A 25,320-nucleotide genomic window follows, 5' to 3' on the forward strand; every position below is an offset into this window, starting at 1 on the left:
ATACACCTCCCTGCCTGTCTTCACGCCAAGGTTACTCGGTTACTCGCACTGTCCCCTCCACCTGGACCACCACCTCTTCCCTTTAGATCAGTCAGCTACCCCATGGGCTTCCTGAGGGCATGGACATATCTTTGTTGCCACACATCCAGCACAGGGCCCTTGGCATCAGTGACAGAACCTGCTCCCCTCAACAGTCAGCCACACCCTCCTAAGAGAAGTGAAGGAAGAATCTGTGTGTTACAATCCCACAATAGGCAAATTCCAAGACACTCAAACCTATAATGAAATCTGAGAATAAGTCTGATACCCTGAAATCTGGCCCTCTGCACGGAATACTTGGGGGGAACTGCTAAGCCACAGGTCCACCCCGGCCCTCTGCGTGGCTTCCCGAGGTCTTGGAGGAGGTCCTGATGTGCTGAGAGCCCTTCCTCTGGAGATAAACGAAACCACCACTTACCATCATCGCTGACGCAGTCCTGCAGCACGAGCGGGTGGTGGCGCGGGAGCTTGCTTAAGGGCTGACGGCGGCCCTTGGACTTCTTACTCTCTTCCAGGGAAAACATATACTCATCCGCAACCTGGGCAAACCACAAGAAGAAATCAAGTTGGCCTTCCCGCCACTTGGGGACACAGCAAAAGTCAGTCTTACAGTGGAAACCAAGGGAAAGAGCAGGGGAGAGAGACTCAAAGAAACAAATATAAAACCAAACATGGAAAACACCTGTCTTAGAAAAAGCTAAAGTGACAAGTGTCATGCAAATCAGCCTAAACTAGGATTGTGTAAACCATTTTTGGATTTAGTAAGTGTGGGTCTCAGAAACAGGCTGAAAACAAATGTACCTAAAACAAACCTGCTCCAGAGCTAAAGAAGAACCGCGCCCCTCCCTTAAGCTCACTGACACGATGCTGTGTCTAAGAGCCCAGACAAGCACTGGACAAGAAGGCCAGCAGCAGCTGTTATAAAGTGCTGGGCACCTGGGCCATCTAGGTTTGAAAGGTCCGAGCACATGCAAAGCAGAGAGGAGTAGTTGACCCATTCAAAAGAAAACAGGCCACTTCCCCTGCACCTTCAAGACCTCAGCTCTAGCTGACACTATCTGTTCCTCTTCTCCAGAGAACACCAGCCAGGACAAAGCGCGCCTCTGAAACCCTGGCCTGGCTGCAGAGAGAAAGGCTGATTTAATGTTGTATTTACATAATGTCAGAGCAAATGTGAGTAGGTTTAAGGTATAAGGACTGAATCAGTAATACCACATCAGAGTTTCCTTCTAATTGACATGTTTTAAAACTTGGTTGTACTGACTTTAGGAGACAGGGGTTATGGCAAAACCTATTGAAGGAGGAACTGAGGCCTGGAAGAGGCCCACTGTGTGACAGAAACCAGTGCTTTAGAGTGCTGCAGAGGAAGGGCAGCATCGCAGTGCCCCCTCAGAGAAGGGACACTGGACCTGCAGACTCCACGTGCCACTACCCAGAGCCCCAGGGTGTAGGGGTCACACTTGAAAATGTCAAGAAAAAAACAAATGCTGAGCAGGTCACAGCAGAGAGCCCACTCTTTCAAACATAAATTGAGTGTCTATTTGCCCACTCATTTAACAAACATTCACCAAGACCTACTGAGTCCGAAGGCCTGTCGGGGGAAGGTAGGTGTGAAAAAACATGACCCCTAGGGTGTGCTCCCTAGCTCGACATAAGCAATGATGCTCACAGCAGCATGCAATGATGTGGAGGAGTGAGACGAAGACTATCACAGACTTCATCAGACCAGAACTACACCAGCAGTCTAAAGCAGTGCCTTCCATCTAAAGCAGTGCCTTCCATCTAAAGCAGCACCTTCCAAAATGTACATCAAGAAGGTGCCATGAAAGCCGCCACTAGAGTGAACAGGTTGGGGCTCCAGGCCTGCCTCCATTCTGACCACAGGAGCCCTGCTTCTGGTCCACATTTTTCAAGTGAGTAAGAGGCCACGTAAGGAGGGGATTCTTCGGCTCAACAGACTGGAAATACCCACCAAATTTATTTGATGGTGTAATCACAAAAATAAAAAATGTAGGGATATGCACCCAATGCGTGTATACTTACTGATGAGTTATATATACTAATGTACTTATACACACCTTAAAAGAGACTGTGAAAGGATTAAGATTAAAAATAAAGTTCCATTATTTGATTCCTGCTCCTCCGTAATCTTCCTGCACCCCCTACTACGAAGACTACTTAGATAACAGCCCTAAAAGTGAGTTGTGGCAAAGACTAGGAAGCACAGGTGTGAGAATAAAGGGAGCAGAGGTGGTGGGGATTTCCGGCCTGGGTTTCCTGGGTGTCCAAGGTGAGAGACTAAGAAGGCTCCTGTGGATGAGGGGGCAGTGGTAACAAGCCAAGTTAAACGCACTCCATACGGTACACACAACCCCCGTCTGTGGGTCCTTCATTTGGAAATACCCAGGGGGCAAGAAGGAGAAAGCAATGGCAACCCCCTCCAGTACTCTTGCCTGGAAAATCCCATGGACGGAGGAGCCTGGTAGGCTGCAGTCCATGTGGTCGCGGAGAGTCTTTCACTTTTCACTTTCATGCATTGGAGAAGGAAATGGCAACCCACTCCAGTGTTCTTGCCTGGAGAATCCCAGGGACGGTGGAGCCTGGTGGGCTGCCGTCTATGGGGTCGCACAGAGTAGGACATGACTGAAGCAACTTAGCAGCAGCAGTAGCAGCAGCACCAGCAGGGGGCAAAAAAAAATTCAGCCTGGGAGTTCAGAAAGGAAGTCAGAGCAAGAGCTGTGGATCTGGGAATCCTGGACATCAGGCTCAGAATTTAAATGATGAAGTGAATGAGATGATCAGTGGAAGATAAACTGACTGGAGACCATGCCTTCCAGGACAGGAGAAAGAAGAGGAAGAAAAGAGATGCTGGGGAGAGGGGGGGTTTCCTCAAGGAGGAAATGCACAGTCCAGACTACAGAAGAGCAGTGGCCAAGGGACTCAGCAACCCGGAGGGGCCAGGACTATTTTAGAGATAAACTCCAGTAGATACACAATAAGGAACTAGGGAGCGAATGCCATCACACAATTTTAAAGAAGATAAAGGGAAGGAATGAGATGACAGCTGAGAAGGAAATTTCCTTCAATTGTATTTTAAGAAAGGGGCTTTGAGTATGGTTTTACTAGTGAAGAAGCTTGTTCCCCAAAGATGCACAGTCCAAATCCCTGTGAATACATTAGATTAACAGGACAAAGAACTGTTAGATTGCAAATCAGATGACCACCATCCTGGATTGTCTGGGTGGGCCCCATGTATTCAAATGCTGCTTAACAATGGAAGAAGGTAGCAGAGGTCATGGTCAAAGTGATGTGACTCGGCCAGATGTTGCTGCCTTCAAAGGTGGAAGGAAAGGGTAAGGGACAAGCAGTAAGGATGCCCTGTGGAAGCTGGAAAGGGCAAGAAAATGGACGCCCCCAGGAAGGAAGGCGGACAATTTGCCTTTAGCACTATGAGGCCCATTTCAGACTTCTAAAGAACCGGAAGAAGGTAAATTTAAGATGCTAAATTTGTGTCCCTTGTTAAAGCAGCAACAGAAAATGCATATGGGGGTAGGAGGTGGAGATTAATCATTTTACAGGCAAGCAAAACGCCTCTCATTCACTCCTGGAGGAGGCAGACGGGTCAGGACCAAGAACACCAGAATGCGGCTTGGGGAAAGGAGCCTGCCTCTGTTCACACCTCTTTAACCAAAGTGCCTACTGCACACTCAGGAGATGCGCCCAGAGGACCATGCCTGTTGCTGGGCGATGCAGAGATGGTGAGACGTGACCTCTAACCTCAAGGGGCTTACGACCCAGCCAGAGTCTAAAACTGCCCTTCCTGCTACATCTGCCTCTGACCAAAGCAGTCGCATCCATCCACGCTGAACATCCTTCCACATTTTCATCTCCTCTGGCTAAATACTCTTCCCGGTCCTCCCTTTCCCTGCAATGTACTCCAACTTCTAAGCGCCTGTAAGATTTAATAGAAAAGAACTGGGCTCAAACCCTGTTTCAACCAATTAACCACGTGAGCCAGGGCCGGTGGCAACCCAGTAACAAGAGCGGGTGAGAGCACTGTGCCCGGAGCCCTTGGTGAGGACAGGGTCGGAGAGCATGCCGGGTCTCCCAGGCCCTGCCGGCAAGAGGGCTGGAGCTCCAGGCTCCCGGAGTCCCTTTACCCCTTCCTGTGAGCAACCAGGTCAAGGTCAATGTTCCTGATGGGGCTGGTTCTGTACAGAGGAGAACCAAGTGTTCTCTCCCCTTCTTCGGGGAACTCACTTTTCCAAAGCAGCCTGAAGTGACAAGAACTCCTGCAGCAGGCTCGTCACTGTGCAGACTCAGGTGGTGGGGGCTCAGCAGTCAGTCCCCCAGGGCCCTTTCGCCAAGGCCCCTGATACAAGAGGCGGCACATAAACTGAAAGACAAGCGGTCCAGATAACACCTTGAGGGGTACTTAAAGCATGGGGAGGGAGCCCACCAGGGTGTTCTTCACAACCCAGCTGTTTCCAAATATAGACAGAATGCTCCTGGACCTCTCCAGAGAGGGGAGAAGTGTCTCAGCTTCTGCCCAAACCTTGACTGCCAGTCCGCCATTCTGCCCAGTGAATCAGCCCACATGTCAGTTTCTAACTGGAGCTACACCTCCCTTCATTCCACCCATTTACAGAGGCTCCTGGGCTAAGCCCTGGGGACCACGTCGATGCCTCAAGAGGCAAGGCTGAAGGCGGCTCCTAGCAGTGCACCTTCACCAGCCTGGGACAACCGCACTGAGACCAAGACAGCATCACAGACAAGGAGCAAAGTGCTAGAGGGACTAAAGGAGGCAGGGAAGCAGCTGGGAAGCAACGGAAGGCTCCCAGGACTAGTGGCTTGTGAAAAGGGCTGCGTCCCCATAAGCAGGCGACTGTTACAGGACAAATGGCCTCTTCCCCCCTCCAAAGCCTGGTGCCAGCAGGACAGCAGTGTGAGGCACTAAGAAACAGCAGAATGGCATTTTATGTCATGCATATATTACAATAAAAAACCCTCTTGCAGCCATCCCTTCGTCTCCTGCCTCTGCTGGAAACCACACCACTCGCTCCTCTCAGAGCACCCCCATTATCTTCCATCACCCCCTCGTCAACACAGGCCCACTTGGTGGGCTGCCACTGTCTTCCATGCTCTCCTCCCTGGCTCTGCACACACGACCCTCTCCTAGTTCTCCAAACCTCTGGCTCTCTCCTCATTGTCCTTCTCCTTCCCGGGCCTTCCACCTCTACCCACACTGCGAAAACTGCTCTACATGCCCCGCCGGGGAGCTCTTCCACACCCACCGACACCCTCCAGGTGGAGAGGATTCCCCAGTCTACCCATCTTGGGTGTGTGTATGCACAGCTCCACAGCCTGCCTCACAAGCAGGTGGCACTTAGCATGGCCCAGGCTGGACTCACGTCCGAGCCACACTCAAATTCCCCTTCACTTTTCCTGTGACTTTCACCCGCCACCGACTCACCCCCGTCCATCCAGTAAGTAACACAAGCCGGAATTCCAGGTCGCCGCGTGGTGCCCTCCCACTCCTACCTTCCAAGCAGCAGCCCCAGACCCCCACCCCCCACCGCAAAGCTCAGGTCCTTACCGTCTCTCAGATTAAGAAGCAGGTTCCAAACTGATTTCCATACTGCAAACCTTTTGTTCCCTCCTGTCCTCAAGTATTTAATTTTAAAAATGACATGGTATTCATAAAAAGTATTCAAACAATTCATAAACGCAGCAAGTGAAAATCATCCGTAATCCCACCTTTAAGAGAATCTCTCCTGTTTCTAATTATGCCTCCTTCTTCCCCAAAAAACCTTTATGTCACTTCCAAGATGATATTCCAAAACATCAATGCAAAGCTAAAAAAAAACACTTCACCAGACAGTCCAAAGAACAACTGACAGAGTTTCTTGAGTCAGTGATAGGGGGTCAGAAGGGCACAGCCCTAGATCAAGGCAGAATTAAGACACATAATTAACAAATGTCAGGTGTAAGACTAATTAAATGTCGATTCAAACAAACCTACTGTCAAATACATTTTGTTTAGACTACTGGGCAAACTCATAGAAAATTTTTGTAATATTGTTAGGTATAGTAACAGCATGGTGATTAAAACACACCCATATTTTTCAGAGATACACGTTGAAGCAGGAAGGAAATTACAGGACATCCACGTCATGATTTGCTATATAACACTTCAGGAAATTAAAAGGACAGATGAAGCATACGGGGCTTCCAAAATATTAACTGTTAGATCTCGGTGATGGTGATGAGTGTTTGTGGTTTGCTGTTATTACTCCATATGTATCTTTGTGCATCAAAAAAAAAAAAAAAAAGAAAAAGAAAAAGACAGGTTACAGAAGTTTTCACTCTCCAAAACCACATGTCAGGTAAACTTCCACTGCCCCTTTGCCCTGTCTCTGAAGTCAGAGTCTCAGAGAACAGGCAGAGGTCTAGGACGGGCCTCCTGACACCCTCCACCCACACCTCCCAAGGCCCTCTCATCCTACTGAGACCAGCAAAACCACTGTGGACCCCAACCTGCCCTGCTACTGGCATGAGCCCCAGCTTCAAAGAGAACCCTCTCCCCTGCCAGACTCATGCTCCTGCTAACCTCCTACTGCTGCTGTCCCTGACCCCTTACCCCAACCCCGGGCCGAGCTGCTAACACTTCCACCACCTGTGCTGCAATGCAGATCACCAGGGGCTAGAACTCCCTGTTGGCATGTGTCTGCTGGCCTCGACGACGAGCTCCTTGGAAGGTACTGTCCTAGCCCAGGGCAGGCACACAGACCACCACAGAGTAAAGTGAAGAGGTCAAGCAGCCGAGACATATCAGTGACTCTGCAGTAGTTCAAAGACGCCAGCACATCCAAGGGGGAGGTGGTAGAGATGGCAGGTGACTAGCGGAGAAAAGGGGTTCAGGCTGCAGCAGAGAGACCTACACACAAGCAAAAAGGAACCAGAAAGACACACAGTGGTTTGGGAGCAGGGGTCACCCAGAGAGGCGTGTTAAGAGAGAAGCCTCCTCTCCCAGCATGTTTCCATGGGAGGAGTCCTGGCTTTGGCTTCACTGGGATCTGCCTCTTACAGAGGGAACGCACTGCTGCCTGTGTGTACAAAACGCAAAAAGACACAAGACTGGGAGACACTCTGTCCCTGTGAGGGGCCCCTGAGCGTTCCAGGGCTGCCTGTGACCAGACAGGTCATCTCTCTGAGGGTAAACAAGCAGCAGGGCTACTTGGCCACGGGCCAGAAACCACTCTCCTCAACCATTTTAACTGGTGACAAAGTAACATTCTGAGCTCCATATGCCCACGTCCTGTATCCACAATTTTACGGGTTCCTAATTAGGGAGAGAAAAAAAAAAGGCTGTTATTTATTTACTGCCCTGCTACCACCTAAGAAAAAAACCAACCTTAGAAAAAACTTGACCCCATGGTAAGATTAATAATATATAATTAATAACTATATATATTAATATATGGCCTCAGTACTGTGGAGTATTTACTCTCTAGTACGTCCTTGCTATTGTTAGCAGCTTCTGTGGTTGCACACATCAGGAGGACAGTGCCCAAGGACGGTGTGGCCTGCACAGACAGCAAGATGCACAAGGGTGCACAGAGCTTTGCGAAGCTATGACTGGGACGCTGCCACAAGGAACAGAAGGGGCTCTGCTTTCCGAGTTGAAGAGCCCTCGCTTGCAGAAGTGACCACAGGAGGGCAGGGAATGGGGGTCAGAGGCGACGGGAAAGCAGGGAGGGAGACACTGGGGTCACTGGCTCACCAGACTGCACCACGCGTGAGAGGGAAGGGGGGACTCCACATGGAGAAACAGCATCTACAGAAACCAAGCCTGAGATGCAGAAAAAACAGAAAGAAAGATCACACGGGTGTTAAAGACAAGCAGCAAACCAACCACAGAAAGGCACCGCTGAGAAACTAGGAGAATCTGAATAAAGACAAAGCATGAGTACTTCGGGCAAAGAAAAGATAGAGCCAGCACGTCAAATGTTAATACACAGATAATGCACACACACCGGGATAATGCGTGGACACAGCGGTCTCACGACAGTATTCTGTTTGTGTATACTTTAACAATGCTTTGGCTGAGTTGCTCTGCTGTCCAGCTGAAACTATCACAAGACTGTTATTCGGCTATACTCCAAAACAAAATGAAACGTTTTTTTAAAAAGCAAATAAAAACTTCTAAAAGACAAATTTTCCAAAGGTGAAGGGAACAGGGTATCAAGGAGAGCTTCTCTGTGCTCACTCCTACAATCTGCCAGTGGCCCCACCTCAACCCTCAGCCCAGCTGCCAACTTCACCACAGGCTGTGAGGCTGGAGAGAGAGGTCACCTGGGCAGGCCTGAGTTGGGCTGTACCCAATGTGGCCCTGCTGGACCCCACGTAGACTCACCAAGCGCCTTTCTACATAGAACAAACAGAAAACATAGCTTCTGGCAACAGCGTGTTCTGGGAGGAAGCCTGAGCAAACATGTCCTTGTTGACGGCTCTGGGATTCATCCTGGTCTCCAAAAGGATGCTGTCAGCAGTGTCATACTGGGAGGGGGAGGATGAACATGGGGCGTGGCCGGAAAACTCCCAGGGCAGCCCAGGGGAAGAGAGGCCACATCATTCCAACCCTCAAACGCCAGGCTGCAAACACTGCTGCTCTAACCCTGTGCCCCTAAGGCCAGGAGGGTCAGAGCATGTGCTCCGCTCAACTGAAGATCCACTGAGGATGGCCAGGGAAGCTGCAAAGCCATTCTTTGGAGCAACAGTCACACAGAGATAACAGGGGGGAAAAAAAAACCCTCCCAGCAAAAAACCAGTTAAAGTGACTTAATGCCACCTGGCTTTTGCTTGACACAACTGCAGGCTGGAGGTCCATCCTGAGGGTGTCCTCCTGACATTGGGGACCCTGCAGGAGCCCACCCCCATCAGCCCACCCCAGCACCCATACCTCGGCCAGTTCCCTCTCACTGATGCTCCGGGTGGCGCCCCCTTTCTTCCTGGCACACGGCTCTCCCGAGGGGACCCTGCCGTCCCCTTTGGCATAGCTGTGCACAGTGAGGACTCCTGTCTGCCCTTGGGCTCGGCAGGACAGAGGCTCGCTGGTTTCAGAATCGGAAGAAACAGAATCCTGTGAAGAACCGGAGCCCAGGCTGGAACACGATTTCTTTTTGGAGCCTGAGAAGACGAGGCGTCCCTCGAGAGAAGCTGGGTTCACAGAAAGGTCCAAGGCAGCCGCTTCATGCTCCTCTTCCTCGTCCTCGTCCTCCTCTTCCAGCTTGACGTTTTTAAGCTCTTCAAATTTGACTTCGGTGGAGTCAGAATAATCTGAAACACACAAGACACGTTGGATGGAGCCCACTCCCTCCTGCACATCTCAACCCCGAGAGAGGGACACAGACCAAAGAACGTGGGCGCCGAGGAAGGCCTGGTTTCCAACTCTTTGGCTCCACCATAACGGGGGTCTCTGTGCGATCTGGGGCGAGCTGCTTAGCCTCTCTGGGCCTCTGGTTTCCTCCTCTGTGATGTGAAGACGCTACCACCTCCCACCAGGGTTCTTAAATAAAACTGCGACATATGAGGTGGGAGCACAGCCTGGCACACAGCACACGGCAGCTGTCCCTTCCCCAGAAGTCCCCTCAGGTCAGCGGAGACCCAGAGAGCCAGACCAGAAGTCTGCTTCACGGAAGAAGCTGGGCCCACAGTGCCAACGGCTCCCAGCACACACCCAGAGGAATCCTGTCCACACAGACGTTCCCCAAGCGGGGCCTGACCCGAGGCTGAAACCAGCTCCTTCCAAATAAGTCTACCCTCGATAACCATCCGTGGGAAGGCTTTCAAACACGGTGCTGGACCACGCTGTCCCTTCCTGAAATACCAACGGCCCCTCGGGCCCCCAGTGAGCAAGCTCTCAGACGGCAGGCAGGCAGTCCCCACACTGTCACACCCAACATCTCAGGGCGCAGCTCCTGCGGCACACCTGTCTCCTACCCTTCCCGGCCCCTGCTCAAATCACAGGATACCACGGCCAGCTCCCTGAACAGCTGTGGGCCTCCCCCAACGTCCCTCGTGACCCTGGGTGTCCCCACCCAAAGCGCTTGGCACACTCCGGCACCATCTGCTCACAGGCCCACCTCCGTCACGTCATGCCTGCGACCCTGCAGTGACCTGGCGTCCAACAGTTAGGGCGGTAGGGGAAAAAAATACCACGACCAACTCACCTGGGAAGGTGAGGCCGTCCTCGACCTGGCGCACGGAGCTGTGGGTGGGCCTCACGGGAGCGAGGGCGGCCTGGCACTCCGCCATGTCGTACTGTCCAGAGCCCAGCTCATCCTTGGGGAAGAGCTCACTCTGACTCACCTCCTGCGGGATTTCAAGACAAACGCGGTGCCTCTTTGTCCCGATCCGGTGCTTGGCCAGGCTGCAAGGAGGAGCGCACGCTTTTTAAGAGCCAGTGTGTATATCCGCTTACATAAGCACAACCCCACGCAACCGGACAGGGACCGCCAGAGCCTGCTTCGCACTCTGGAGCCGCCCGAGACCGGGGACCTCACGGCCCCGAGCCTGTTCCATCAAGTGCAATCAGGGATGTCGCTGCCCCGCCTCACAGAGCTGACGAGAGGCTCGGGAAAAGCTGTGCTGAGCCCGCGCAGAACGCCTGCGTACAGCAGGTACCCCGTGAACCTTCCTCCTGTCTGCCCCACTCAGCCCCAGCCGGGGAGCTGCTGAGGACAGGCCCTCCGGCTGAGACGCTGACGACACTGCCCCTTGCCCTCACCAGCCTCATTCCCTGCACCACGCTCTCCTTTACAAAAAGCCCTCAGGTGGCAGTGAGAAAGGGGGCTTCTCTGGCTCTGAGGGAGCCACGTCCCCACAGACACGTGAGCCTCCCTCTGGGTGACTACGGCCCAAGGAGAGGTGCCATCACCTCTGCGTGCAGCTGTGAGGAAGGGTCTGAATACCTGAGGATTCTGGAGCCTGCACCAAGAAGAACCTTCCCTCAGCTATGCTCAAACACCCCGCTCAGAAGCAGCCCCTCAACAGGTGACGGGACCTACCAGACGGTCCCCTACTCCACTCCACCCCACCCAGGCAGCTGGGCCCAAGGGCTACGGGGTTACCTCCTCCTCAGGTCGCCCTCCTCTCCATCCTCCAGCCCCTCTGTCTCCTCCTCCTCTGGGCAATCCTCCTCCTTCCGGGCTCTCGGGGCCAGTTCACTCTCCTTAAGAAACTCGGCCGCTTCTGGTGTGGGCAGAGTGTGGTCGATGATGGTGCTGTCCTTCCCAGCTTTCCAGAGCTTGTACCTTTCTGGCTGGAACTTCCTCACAAACACGTCCATGGAGATCTTCACCATGTCCTTCCTGCAGGAGCACTGTTGCAAGGCGCCAGAGGGGTTCCAGGTGAGACCCTTCCCCAGCTTCCCCCACCCCTCTCTCCCACCCTTTCCCACCAAAGGGAAAAAGAGAACAGTTTCAGGCTGAACTGTTTGAGTTCACAGGCTGAGGGCATCGCGCCCGCGCAGAGCCTTCACACATGAAAGGAAGCAGGGAGAAAAGGGTGGAGGACACACGGCACTGGGGTGAGTCAACTGGGACGCTAGCCAGGGCGCGTGGAAAAGTTAAGAGACAAGGCTCAGCATTAAACCCAGGACGGTCAACGTCCACCTCCCCTCTGCCGTCTATTCAGGCCAGGACCTCAGGAGCAAGTCTACTCCCGGCCAAAAGTCCAGCCTTGCTGCTTCCTTAAAGTAAAAGGGAAGCCCATCAGGTTTCTCCTTGGCGGTGAACACCCAGAGCAGCTAGAGCAAGAAACAGCACGTGGGTGCAGGGTAATGCCCAACGAACTCAAGCACGGAAGCCTCCTCTTATAAGCTCAAACCTAAACGAGTCTTTAAACATTCTTTGTGAACACAAGATGCTGGTACTTTTGCACATTCCCTGCCACTCTGTTTCTCAATTCCAGCAGCCCAAACAAACACCAGCCAGTGTATCTAAGAAGGCTGGCTGGCTCAATCAGTTGTTTTTAGACACAGTTATTATGAACGAAAACAGTGGACTTACCAGCACAGCTTGTTTGCCATACTCGATCCACCGCCGGGTAGCAAAGTTGGTGGACTCGGCACAGTTGAAGCCGTGGTTAAAGCCAGCATGGTAGCCGTAAGGGAAAGTGATCATAAATTCTCCAGCTTCCTGAGTCACCTGAACAAGAGCAAACAGGAAGCAGTTGAAGTAAAGGGCAGGAATGCTGGGCTCCAGCTCAGCCACCACACTCAATGATCAGGGACAGGTCACAAAGCTATTGGGGTCTTAGTGTCTTCTGCGACATGCAAAGTCCCCGCACATCAGACACCATGACTGTAATTAATGACTCCTCTGGATTAACGCTGTTCAAGAGGGCTTGACCCTCCTCTGGCAGCAGGAAGGTGGCGCCCACCTTTAATGCATTGAGATCAAAAGGTGACACAGATTAGTCCTGGCCCACATCTGGTACAGAGGAGCAAGTAGAATCAAGCTCCCTGTGAAACACACGCCAGAAAGAGTGGTTTCCCTGTAAGCCAAGGACTGCTGTGTGCGCAGTCCGCTCACCTTGTCAAAGGGAATTCCGTATTTCTTCAGCATTAAAGGAGAAATCAAGGTCATCTTATGGCGGAGAAAAGCCTCACAGCTTTGAGCACTGCCTGGGAAGAAGCCTGTTTAATTGAAAACGAGTACAGTTAATACACGGCTCCACACTAGCTCTGTAACCCTGGAGTCACTTCACACAGCGCATCTCATCTAAATGTAAGGAGGATGAATCACCAAGGTGATCGCCACAGATTATACTAGCTCCAGGCCAGTCCTAGTGTTCTATGATGAGCCTCTGTGATGTCCCCGGTGCAGTGGTCATCAAATCCTGCTTGGGGGATTGCCCTGGCAGCCTCTGTTCTCATCAAGAGTTTTAAAACTACTTAGAGCCTTTCTCCATTCACCAGGACCCTCAATCTTTTGTTAGTAACACATCTATATCACACATGACAAGTGCTTGAGAAATAGCCTCTCTAGAGCTACAAATCTACTAGAGTCCACTTACAAGAACCAAAGCATGAGATTCAACTTCGACTTGACCAACTGGGGTTCTGGCAAAAGAACCAGACCCATGGTGACCAGTACACTATCCCTGGTCAAACAAACCCATGCATGATGAAACCGAGGCAAAGACAGTCTAACACTTACTAAGCCCCTTCCCAGGACAAAGTGGGGAAAGGCTGTGATTTCACCTGCTCTGAGACGTACCCAGACTGGCAGTCTGGCTCACTCCCAACATGTGGGCTTAAGAAAGGACCACTGAAAGTGGATATCCAAGAACCATGAGTACAGCTCCCTGGCAGGTCTGACCCGGCCCAAGGAGCGAACACCATACCTTTGGCCAGGCGCTCCAGCCGCTTTCCATGCTCGGGCGGGACGGAGTACCTGCAAGCACACAGAAGCAGCGGCCACTGAGCAGAGGGCTGGCCTGGGAAGGGGCCCAAGGGCTCGTGCCCACTCTCAGAACAGCTCGAAATATCGGACTTTTCAACTTCCCGACCACAAGAACTAGAAAGGGATCTGGAGAAATGACGTATTAGACTGTCTGGGCACTGGAGTGGGGAACCCACACTGAAGGGCAAGCGATTTTTATCTTTTATATTCATTAACAAGACGTTTATTCGATAGTTACCATGAACCAGGATTTATGGCACACACTCAACGTTGCTCTCCTTTATAATGTTATTCATGCAATAAAACTTAAACAAAGAAAAAAAAAAGAGAGAGAGAGAGAGGAGGAGGATGGCATTAAAGTGCTCCTGGCAGAGCCTGAAAGGCTTAACTGGGATGGGATAGAGAGAGAAAAATGGGCAACAAGGTGACGACGGATTAGGTACCAGAGACCTGGCCCCCATCTGCTGAAGAGCCCATTTCCCTTCGTCTCCTCAACAGTGCACTGATTATCCAGTAGCCACTCACGCCTCCAACACTGGGTATCCAGACACCATAGGATTGCCCTTCATTAAGAAACAAAAGGAAAAACTAAAAAACACATAGAAGACTATTTAAAACTTTTGCAAAACTGTTAAAACTTCATATTCAGAAACTCACAGTAAGTCTATTTTACCTTTATAATGCATTCTAAAGATGATTCCACAACAACAAAACCTTCCCATCCCAAACAGCTTTGTTACGAAACAAAACAGATGAGGAAACTATCACCTAAAGGGCTCTGGGATCCATCAGGCAACCCTGCATAGACGTCTCTGGAGGAACCACTTCAGGTGACCTAAAGAGTGTATGTAGTAACAAAGTCTAGTTTCAGGAACTTCAGAGTAAACATGGGGAAGACACAAAAGTTACTGACGCTTGATAGAAGTCTAGCTTCTAAGGAACTGGGTCAGTAGTCAGGGGGTAATCGCTGGCTCAAAAGGGTGCCCCACCCCAAGACTGGAAACTGGAAAGGCATCTGACGGAACAGAAGAAAACCCCTGGGACAGGATGTGGCTGAAGAGGCTGGGAAAGGAATGGAGACAGACACGGCTTCCACGACTCCCCAAGACCTGGTCAGTGTCCCCTCCGGCCTCCTCGCGCCTCCATCCTCATAATCGGCACCCAGAGCTCAAAGGACTTCCTTCCTCTAGTTACTCAACACACTGCGTTCACTCCCAAGTCTTTCCATGTGTTGCTACAAACACCCAGACACGCTTTCCTATCCCCACTCCTAACCCACCACCACCCCACCCAGCCACATCCTCATGTGCGAGGCCTCAGCTCGGCCATCACCTCTTCCAGGGGAGCCTTCTCTAGGCCCAGCGTTCACGTGCCTTCCTGTGTGGACCTACTGCACCCACTGTTCCCCGCCACAGCTCTTCTCCCTCTTTCTCTCTCTTGATCAGTCTCCTATCTGTGTGAGGGTGAGCGCCTCATCGGTCCTATGTTCTGTTGAAGGCACCACCTTCGCTGACATGCTGAGATGGATGGGTGGGAGCAGGCAGACGAGAGGGCGAATCTGCCTCCCCAGCCAGACTGCGGCTGCAATGAACAGCAGGGAGTGGATGCCGAGTGGCCACGCGCCCCCCTCGTGGGTTAGGCACACACTGCTGCTCACCAAGTATTTTTTCCATGAGGAAAAGAAAGCTTTCTATCATCTGAAGGAGCGACTCCAGTCTTGGAAATCTGCCTCTAAGAAATGCCTCAGGCCTGTTCAGAAAAAGAAATCAGACAGCAGTGGGAGAGCTTGGGAGAGCCCACGCGGCTTTCGGTGACTCAGCCACCTTCCGTTTCCACATGATGGGACTAGGTGCCCTGCCCTCTAAAACCTGCTGCTCCAAGGGCAGGGAGAGCCAAGGACAGGGAGAGCCCCAACGCTCTAACAGCACCTCGCTGCTTCAAAGTCGGAAGAAAATGTAACACGCCAGTCCCACCCCGAGCCTGCTGAACCAGTATCTGTAATTTATCTCCATCCCAAGGTGGTCCATGTGCACACAGAGCTGACCAGCCCCAGTGCCAACTGCAGGCCGACTTTACCAGGACTTGGGCTCTCCGAAGTGCAGGTAATTGATGCTGTACAAGTCCATGTCTTCAGTATGCCAGGCGAAGGATGTCTTCCACATGCCAAAGTACAGGTACGGGGTATTCACACCCTCGATGGTGATCCCACTCTCCTTCTCCACCAAGTCCAGGATGGTTCTCAGCCGGCCAATATTCCACTCATCTATATGCTGCAGAGGATGTCAGATTGAATAAAAACTGAGGCTCTGAACCCACCAATTGCAGAGCAGGTCACAGGTGAGCTGTCACTTTAACAAAGATTTGGGATACTGTTGCAACTGTGTGGACATAAAGACCACAGAACCCCTCACTCGCTGTTCACAGCTGCCACTGGAATTAATGCCATTATACCCCCAAAGAGCAAAATGACACTGAACACTAGTAAGTCAAAGAGGAGAAAGGGAGGTGACAGCCACCTGTTCTAAACCCAAGATGAACAGTTTGAACAGAACCCAAATAAACTTAGGTCAAAAGAGGAAAAGTCCTCTCAAATTACAACAAATACAAAGCATGGAATTTACTAATTTGTGACTTGCCTAGCCCTTATTTCCACCGGGCAGTGTCTTCAGTAAAAAGTCTACAGTGTTACCCTGAGTTAAAAAGGTCATCGAGAAGCCCACCTCCTGTGAAGACATTCTGGATTTATGCCTACAAGCTTCACTTCCCACCACCCAAAAAAGCGATCGTCAGCAGCAAAATAGGAATCCACTTTTTAAACGCCTTCCTTCGAATAATTTACAAAAACAATAATCTGAGTGATAATCCCTGAAACACTCTACAGATTTTTCAAATCATCCTAAAATGTTCCCAAATAGCCCTTTTTTGCACCACATGTAAGGCTGTCCAAAACCACTATATCCTAAGCCAATGCAATTCGTTAAAAAACAGCTTTTTCTATGGAATCTTGTTGGAAGATTCTCAAAATCTAAATGTTTCTTTTCTTAAATATATACCCCTTTCATTACATTAGTCAGTGATCTTTTTTTCACAGAAACCACATTGCTCTCCCCAACATTTCATTTACTGTGATCCCACCCTCTCTAGAACTCATAAGAGCTACCACCCACAGACTATTCTAATGGCCCTTGCAAAGAACACAGTATCATCCAATTCACATGTAGAGTGGGAGAAATAAAATTCAGTCACATGCAAAACTACCCCATTAAGCGAGCACAGCCCATCAGCTGGCGGTGGACCACTCTTTTGTGCAAACACCCATTCAGCAAAACAGCTTTTAGGGGAACTTCTCTTGCAATCCAGTGGTTAAGAGTCAGTTCTCCTAATGCAGGGACCCAGGTTCAATCCCCGGTCAAGGAACTAGACCCCACATGCTGCAACTAAAGATCCTGCGTGCCACCACCAAGAATGAAGATCTTGTGAGATGCAGCTAAGACCTATGCAGCCAAATGAAGAAAACAGTAAAACAAAACAAAACAAAACAAAACAGACAAACAGCTTTTAGGTGTCTATTGCATGCTGGGCAGATGAAAATGGTATCAAATCACAAAACTGCAAAAACGCTACACAGAGATTCCAGTGACTTTCACCTTTTCATAGAGAGTGCCATTCACATCTGCACCATAGATTGGGGGATTGAACGTGAGATTTTTCCAGTATTTCCGTTCAAGCTCTTCAAATTCACTATAGCGTGGGGTACAGTACCTTTCAAAAGTAGGGGGGAAAAAAAAAAGGGTTAGCCACTCATAAGAGACTAAATTCATCAGGCATCATGAATAGCACAAGACACAATCCCCTGTTCCAGGTATAGCAAGACATTTCAAACAAGATACAACCTTGGCCTTCAAGGTTCCGCTAACTCCCTCAACCTCCCTTCTATGGGTACGAGGCCCAAGGAAGGTAACATACACCAAGATGTAAGCCCATCTTCCCTAAGAATGCTATCCTCCACTCTTTTAAAAGACTCTACTAAAACTACTCCCTGCTCTACTCGGGAGTGGCCTGGCCACCTAGGAGGAAAACAGGCTTACAAACTTGTGAGAATTAACAACTGCAAATCCCTGTGTATCTACAGACAACCAAAAACCCGCCCACACCTGGAGAGGTGAGGCCCTGGAATAGCAGTCACTTCCCTGCACTCTAAGGAAGTGTCTCCAAGAGGGCTCACTTGAATTGTCTCTGCTGCATTCCCACCATCCTATGCAGGTGGCTAACATCCAACAAATAAGCATGCCTGAAAACAAAATAGTTTAATAAAAATATAATAGTCTTAAAAACATAAAAACAGATTTTTGCATATCAAATGTTCCATTGAGCGAAATACAAGTATATACATATGCTCACACACACACACACACCTATCCATATATATCTCCACATAATACTGTTAAAAATATCTATATTCTTTAGCTCAATAAAATCACATACTGAGAACTTATTCCAAAGTAAACTTTTTAAAAATTCAAACCACTTAAAAAGTATTACACAATTTAAAGAGTAACGTGTAAACCTAGTATTTGAAAATACATAGTATATAACTCAGCAAAAATATATATATATGATAAGGAATGGAAGACCAAACTGAAATTGTGTGGAGATAATGAGGTTAACTGGGAGGTTAAAAAAAATCTTACTTTAAATGCTGCCTTACATTTTGATGTCAACCTAATGAATAATGAAGGTTAGAACTCTCAAGTTCCCTTTAAATACAAATAACTACTTCCAACTGATCTGCTTTATAAATTTAGGTTGTTACCTACTGGGTTTTCTTAAAGCTGGCTGATCATGCAGACAGAAATCAAGGGTAAGAACTGGTTGTATTTCAGATGAAGAGAAAAGACGCGAGACTGACTGATTTAAAAACAGATTTCCTGAAAGGCAAGGCCTACTATATGTTAATGAGATGAGACTAGAAGACAGAGTGGGCAGGCGGGGACTGAATGAGACCAACCCCAGGAGAAACAAAGCAAGTGTGCCTGGCCCAGTGCAGAGCTAGGAAGCAGACACGAAGGACGACACAGGCTCATAGCTGCGGAGCACAGCACAAGCTTCAACAGGCTTTTACACAGATTCTCTAATTAGACAGCAGGTTGGCCAGCAAAGGAGATGCTTTAAGAGTTAGCCTGCCAAGAAAACTGGAAGCCCACATTCAGAACTGTGATAAGTCCAAGGGAAACAGGCAGAGCACAGATGGAGCAAGAGTGAGACCTGATGTGAGATAACAAAGCACTCTTAAGTGTGAAGCCCGGCGAGCTGAGGCTCCCCCCGGGGCTCCTCCACGGCCAAGCCAGAGCCGGAGGCACACAACATTGGACCGGCTGAAACCAAGCCATGTGTGGACCAAAAAGGGCTTAGGAGAAAAAGCGAGGAGTCGGGGGAGGGACGAATCCCTTATGGAGCCTCAAAATGAAGAGACACAAGGGAAAGGAGAAGATTCAAGCAAGAGGATAAGAATGACTAGTCAGAGTCCAACAAGGGGAATGCACAATTCATTCTCTGTAAATCTGAGGTCAAATGAGAGTGAAATTATTAAAAACAGCACAGAAAAACAATGGAAAACAGTGGACCTAAACAAGGATGCTTCCAACAGAGACAAGAATGTAGCAATGATCATGGAGTGACAGAAAACAGCAGACAGCTTGTCAGTTTACTCACCTTCGGTTAATGTCATAGAAAAAATGAGATAGGTAGTGAGGAGTTTGACATTATTAAAGACAGAAGGACCCAGAAGGAAGAGATTAACTTACTGAGTCCACTTTTTGATAAGTGGGTGTTATCGATACATCTGGCCAAAGCGCCTCTGAACCAACTCCAAGTTTCCCCTTTGCAACCTTGCAAATTATTAAGTCCTACTTTTGAAGGAAAAGCAATGGGATTACTCTACGTAAAAACATAGACGAGTTTAGACTGTGACTGTGTACTAAGAAGAGAAATGTTTCCATGCAAAGAACAGCAAAGGAGACAGAGAAAAGCAGGAGCTGAGCAAAGGGGACTTTAGTATGATGGCAGCAGTCTTGAAGACCACTCTGCCCACGAAATGTAAGGTCCAGATGCTAAAAGGAACGTGCTTCACTCACTTATCACTGTTGGCTATCTTGCGGAACTCTCGCACAGTCATGGCTTTCTTCTGTATGTTGTACTGAGTAAAGAGGCCAGACTGCCCCGTCACCAGCTGCTGGATGGGGGCGGGAATAACCAGGTCATCAATATCATCATAGGAGGCTCGTGGCTTCCACTCCTTTGGAGGAACAACCTGTAGGGAACACAAGGAACAAAGAGATCAGAAACCTGGCAAGCTGATCAGAGTCCACCAAGTGTGCAGGCCAACAGCTGATTTTACTAGAAAGTCACGTGGATTTAACCATGCTCACTCAAACACGGCAAAAGTCACACTGTCAAGCTAGCCCTGATCCAGTTCTGCCACCAACTAGGTGCCTAGACGCAATGACCTAAAGTAAGGAAAATTCATTCATTTTCAGCCTCAGAGTATTATCTGGGCACCAAGAGAGGAGGTTGAAGAGTTGATTTTCTCTCAATCTAACAGAAAGCTCGTATGGGAAGCCAAATTACTATGAGAGTGCGGAATGAGAGGGAAACCGAGAAAGAAGTTGGATTGATGAAAACACCCTCTCCACCAAGAGATGGAAGCACCGCAGCAGCTGGCCCTGGGACACTGGCTCTTTCCCTCCCTTTTAAAAGATTCCCAACAGCTCTCCTCTAACCTAAAAAAAGTGATGTTTCAGATGTTAACGAAAGGAATTAACTTTTAAATAGGACAGCAAATATTCAACTACCACCCCATCTGCCTTTCAGTAAAACTGTTCTTCAAGGCTTCATTTAAGAAAAATCTTACTGCCGCCCTTGGTCCCAAAGGCCTCCACCCCTCACCTTAGCCAGCCCAGCCCGATGAGCTCCTTGGGATTCAATATAAGCAATGTAACGACTGAAGTTTCGGAACTCCTCCATAGTCGGGTAGAAGGTCATTATCCGAGCGCTGGGATTCAAGGTTTCAGATTCAGAAGCCATCTTCCCTCCTTTTTGAGGTCACTTTGGTCAGGCAGGAATCTGAAGACATGCATTAAGAGCATAAAATTATACAAAATGTAATTAAGACTGAATGCCGGGAATGTCAGAGCAGAAAACAGTGAAAGAGGAAGAAAGTCTGCAGCACCGAGAAGACCTCACACCTGGAATCTGCCTGGGGCAGGTTATTTAAATAAGATAAATGGATAGAAAAGCTTCTGCTTAAATGATTCTGATGTATCAAAATTGCATGTATTCAAACCTCATTTAATGGAGACATTGTCTCAACTAAAAAAGGGAAACTAATTATTTGGTTGTTGGTCCCATCTGACAAAGCAGCTGCACCGGCCATCTTTACAGCTGCTCCCTTGTTCATACTTGGCTAATTAATTCAAAGTATTAAGCTTAATATACTACAATCTGATTTTTTTTTTAATAAAAATCTATCTATGGGCTTCCTTCTAAGGCACAGATTTCAAACAGGATTCTAGATTCTTAAGAAAAGTTACTTAGCTACAAGATTACAAAGTTAAAGGGCTAAAAAGCATCCTGATATTAGTAGCCAGAGCTATGATTTTTAAAACCCTTAAATGAAATTGTTCTCATAGCTACACCTAAATGCAGTTTCAGCACAGTTACATGAAATCAAGGTAGAGACTAGTTCAATTGCACTGTACCCAGAACTCAACAAAATTAACAGGCAATAAACTGGCAGTACAGGGCAAACTTCATAACTGACTGGAGGTGAAATAAATACTACTTTGTTTTTAGATGAGGCCTTCCGCTAAGTGGGTGCATCCCCACCGCCTGGTAACACAATAGACTATTTCAACTGAATAAGAACCAAGCATACCAGCTAAAAACAGTCAATTTAGAAGCAAAAAACTTATGTCCTTTTCTTTACTCAATTCCCCCAAATCTCAGCCCCCAAATCATGGCAGTTCAGCTCCAAGAGTTCCCCTTGAGAGCTGGAGAGATCAGAAGGGGGAAAACTCCTCCAACATACCAACAATCTAGTGAAAGACTAGGAAGACAGCATGGAGCACAGCTGTCTAAAGTAGGAGAGAAGACAAGTCCCAGTACCCGCATCTCTCCAGCTTCCATTTTACCAACTATAGTGAGTTCCTGGCCTGGTGCTTTTATGCACCTCGACAAACTGTGCAGGGCAGGTATACTGTAATCCCTGTTTTACATACCAGGAAATTTACCCAAAGTCCCGCAATGCATTCCCAGTGCTCCATTTCTCTGTGCTGCCTACATCATAATCTCCACTTAATCTAAGCCCTTTGCAAGGGCAGATCCAAGTGTAAAGGAACCTCAAGTTTTATGCAATCTTGAAGACCGGTTTTCTAAGAAAAGAATACAAAGTATCTTACATTTGCAAATTTTACAAAAACATATAAATCATGTGAACACAGTGTTAGGCCCCATCTCAAAGCCTCCAAAGCCCCACAAGAGGCTTCATTTGCCTCTGGCCTTATTCATCTTTGTATGCCCAAAACCTAGAACAATGCACGACACAAGAGTACACACTCGGTAACTGCTGAACAACTGATTTCCTTGCTCTTACATCATCTGCTCATTCCCTTTCTTCTACTCTAGGATCCCCTTCCCTCAATCTATTCCCTCGGGAAAGCTCCTGTTCCTTGACACCTTCCTTCCCCCACTCAGCAACAAAGCCTTGTGGTTTAAAAGAGCACAGCCCCAGAATTAAAACTCTGAATACAGATCTAGTCTCTGCCATTTACTAGCTGTGTGACCTTGGCTGTGTAAATTGCCCGAGTCTCAGTTACTCCTCCTGTAAAATGGGGATCCCAACCTCCTTGCCCCGCAGGGTTGCTGTGATTAACTCAGATGATGCAAGCGAAACGCTAAGCACTAGGCCCGGTACTTATCAACTCAGTAAAGGCAGCTATTACTATCTATCTCAAACTCCTGCTCCCTCCCCTCGCATCGGATCCCGCAGGGATCGCTCCCAAGGTAACCCCCGCGCTCCCAAGGTTTCCGAAGCTCACCGCGTAGACGTCCGGGCCCTCCCGGCCCCGTCGCCTAGGCTAGTGAGGCCGGGCCGCAGGAAGAGAAAATAAGGCCCAGCAGACCCGCCCACCCTTCCCGACGCCCATTGGCCAAAAGAGATTGGAAAGAGCCAATCTTAGGGCTCATTTTAGAAGCTCCTGCTTCCACTGGTCGAAAGCTATGCCTATCACTCACCGCAGAAGGCCGCTTTCCGCCCCTCCCCCACCGGCGATCACGGTCAAGGCTACAGAAGCAACAAATCTAAAGGATTCAAAAACCCTGTAGTTCTTACTTAAAGCCCACTGCCCCGAAAGGGCTAAGGCTCGACTTCTGCTGTCGCCACTAGCCGATCACCCTGCTTTTCCAGCCGGCGAAGGACGAGACTCCGCCTCCTCTAAAGTCGGCCTCTGCGCAGCCGCACAGCTCTCCAAAAAGTCAACCAATCCGGGGGCCGCCATCAGCTTCAACCCGCCAATGAAAGCGCTGTGAGGCCTTCCCAAAGTCCAGGCGTATCAATCTGTTCAGCCTATGAGCGCCGACTCGGGCTGTTGCCAGGAGCAAAAGTAGTACCACCCGGGACTGCGGCCACTGAGCACGTCGGCTGAATCGCAGAGCCGGCCAATCGAAGGCGGGCTTCTGGCTGCCCGTAGCTAGTCTGGACTTAAGACAGTTGAGTGCCTAGACATGGGATCGTTGGCCAGAGTAAAGGCGCTAATGAGGCCGTTGTAGGATGTTTCTAAAGGGTGGGTACAGTCTTTTGAGGGGTGAGTAGAACCCTTACCTAAAGTAAAAGTTTGCTCCGGACCCTTAGGGGTAGCTTCTGAGGTCAAAGAATTCCCGATTCGGTGACCAACCTGTCCCAGTTTGCGCAGCGCTGTCTCGGTTTTTAAAACGCGAATCAGGGGTCTTGGGAACCCCCTCACTTGCCGGCAAACCGGGACATTTCTTGAAAGGAGCAATTCCTAAGGGGAAAGGCGCTCTGAGGGTCATTAGGACAAGTTTTGAGGGCAAATGTCCTTAGGGTCATTAAAAAGCTGTTCCTCAATGAACAGAGATTTGGGGGTCATTAAGAGTAGCTCTTGGGGAGGAGGGAGATGATGCTGGAAGTCATTAGACACACTTGTGGAGGGTGAGGAGGATTCCTGGAAATCATTAGGAACTGTCCCTGAGGGGTCGTGAGTCGCCCTAAGGAGCCCCACATTGTCAGGGGTGATGGGGGAGGAAGCAGCTAGGACACTCTGATAGGTCAAATAGAAAAGTAGAATACTCTCAACCTGAGTTATTAAGATGTACAAAATTGCCCCAGATGAGTAGGTCTGTGGTGCACTGAGAAGAGCTGTGAAGTCAGATCTGTGTTCAAACTACTCGTTCCTCTGAGGTTGGGTTTTCGCATCACTAAAAAGGAAAAGGTAATATCTGCCTTGCAGGATTATTGTAAAGATGAGAGTTAATATATGTTGGCAAAAAGGATGGTATTAGGTAGAATGGAATGGACGTAGAGCAATTGTGATTTATACCCTGGGGCTGTGGAGAAGGAGATGGCAACCCACTCCAGTACTCTTGCCTGGAAAATTCCATGGATGGGGGAGCCTGGTGGGCTGCAGTCCACCGGGTCGCAAAGAATCAGACGTGACTGAGCGACTTCACTTTCTTTCTTTCTATAGTTCCTTTTGGAGAAGGAAATGGCAACCCACTCCAGTGTTCTTGCCTGGAGGATCCCGTGGACGGAGGAGGTCTATGGGGTTGCAAAGAGTCGGACACGACTAAGCAACTAACACACCCACACCCTGGGACTGGTTATGTCCTCCCCCCCACCCCACCCTCTCCCTAAAAAAGTATTTCTCAAAAAAAGACAAGGGAATGACTTTTGAGTAGGCAACCAATAGCCTTTCACAACAGTTATAAAGGTTTTCTCCCTTGACCTACTGTGTTAGGTAACAGATTACATTGGTTAGCTCAGAAAATTGCTAATAGTCTGAAGAATCCAACCTGGAGTATACATAACAAGGAAAACCACCCACCACTCTCCTCAGTGTTGCCCTCAAACAGGTGCTTGCTTCACTAACTGGCTGTCCTGGGCATGGATACAGTTACTAGCACCACTTTACTACCAACTACTCCAGGAATTTAATCTTGTAACATTTTCCACTGAGGCCAAAAAGGATTTTCCAGGATTGCTGTTACTATGTATCACTAGCTCTCCCTTGGTCTGCAAGCATGATAGGTGGAACTTCAATCCCTTTCTCTTTCATCTTCCTGTATCTCTGACCAGTTTATCTTAGTCACCCTTTTACACTCATGTTTCCTTTCTCGCCCCTTAAATGTTCACATCTGAAACAAACTAATCTATAGTGAAAAAAGACCAAGTTGGGTTTAACTTTGGGTGGGAACAGGGAATGATGGCGGTTAGCATAAGGAATGCTTCTGTGGTGTTAGTAATATTCTGTTTTCTCCATCTGCAAGGTGGTTATTACAGTGGTGTGTTCACATTGCTTTGAGCTATATACACTTATAAGTTGTGCATAACATTCCATGTATACGATACATTAATTTTTAAAATTAAATTACAAAATTAATTTTTTAAAGCAAATTATTTTTTAAAAGAAAAAAAATGTTGAAGTCTTCATGGCTCTCTGACCTTTGTCCTCTTCTCTCATTCTACACCAGAGGACTTCCCTGGTGATTCTGACGGTAAAGCGTCTACCTAAAATGCGGG

General features: G+C 48.9%; 1 protein-coding gene across 6 annotated transcripts in view; it reads right to left on the minus strand.

Moving 5' to 3' along the window:
* KDM4A (lysine demethylase 4A) overlaps positions 1–23,027 on the minus strand; it is a 40,798-nt gene extending 17,771 nt beyond the window's left edge. The window contains exons 1-12 of one of the 6 annotated variants that reach the window (XM_040231401.1): positions 22,897–23,016; positions 20,454–20,630; positions 19,643–19,818; positions 17,156–17,270; positions 15,585–15,778; positions 13,450–13,499; positions 12,636–12,739; positions 12,111–12,248; positions 11,172–11,422; positions 10,272–10,471; positions 9,002–9,378; positions 458–578 (exon numbers count right to left, since the gene is read on the minus strand). In XM_040231401.1, the coding sequence (XP_040087335.1) occupies positions 458–578; positions 9,002–9,378; positions 10,272–10,471; positions 11,172–11,422; positions 12,111–12,248; positions 12,636–12,739; positions 13,450–13,499; positions 15,585–15,778; positions 17,156–17,270; positions 19,643–19,818; positions 20,454–20,591 (1,864 nt within the window). In that variant the 5' untranslated portion in view covers positions 20,592–20,630; positions 22,897–23,016. The other 5 variants (XM_040231400.1, XM_040231402.1, XM_040231405.1 and 2 more) reach the window with 5 other exon arrangements.
* Between the last annotated feature and the right edge of the window lie 2,293 nt (positions 23,028–25,320).

The sequence above is a fragment of the Oryx dammah genome, unplaced genomic scaffold (genome assembly GCF_014754425.2).
Source record: "Oryx dammah isolate SB20612 unplaced genomic scaffold, SCBI_Odam_1.1 HiC_scaffold_28, whole genome shotgun sequence".
NCBI lineage: Eukaryota > Metazoa > Chordata > Mammalia > Artiodactyla > Bovidae > Oryx > Oryx dammah.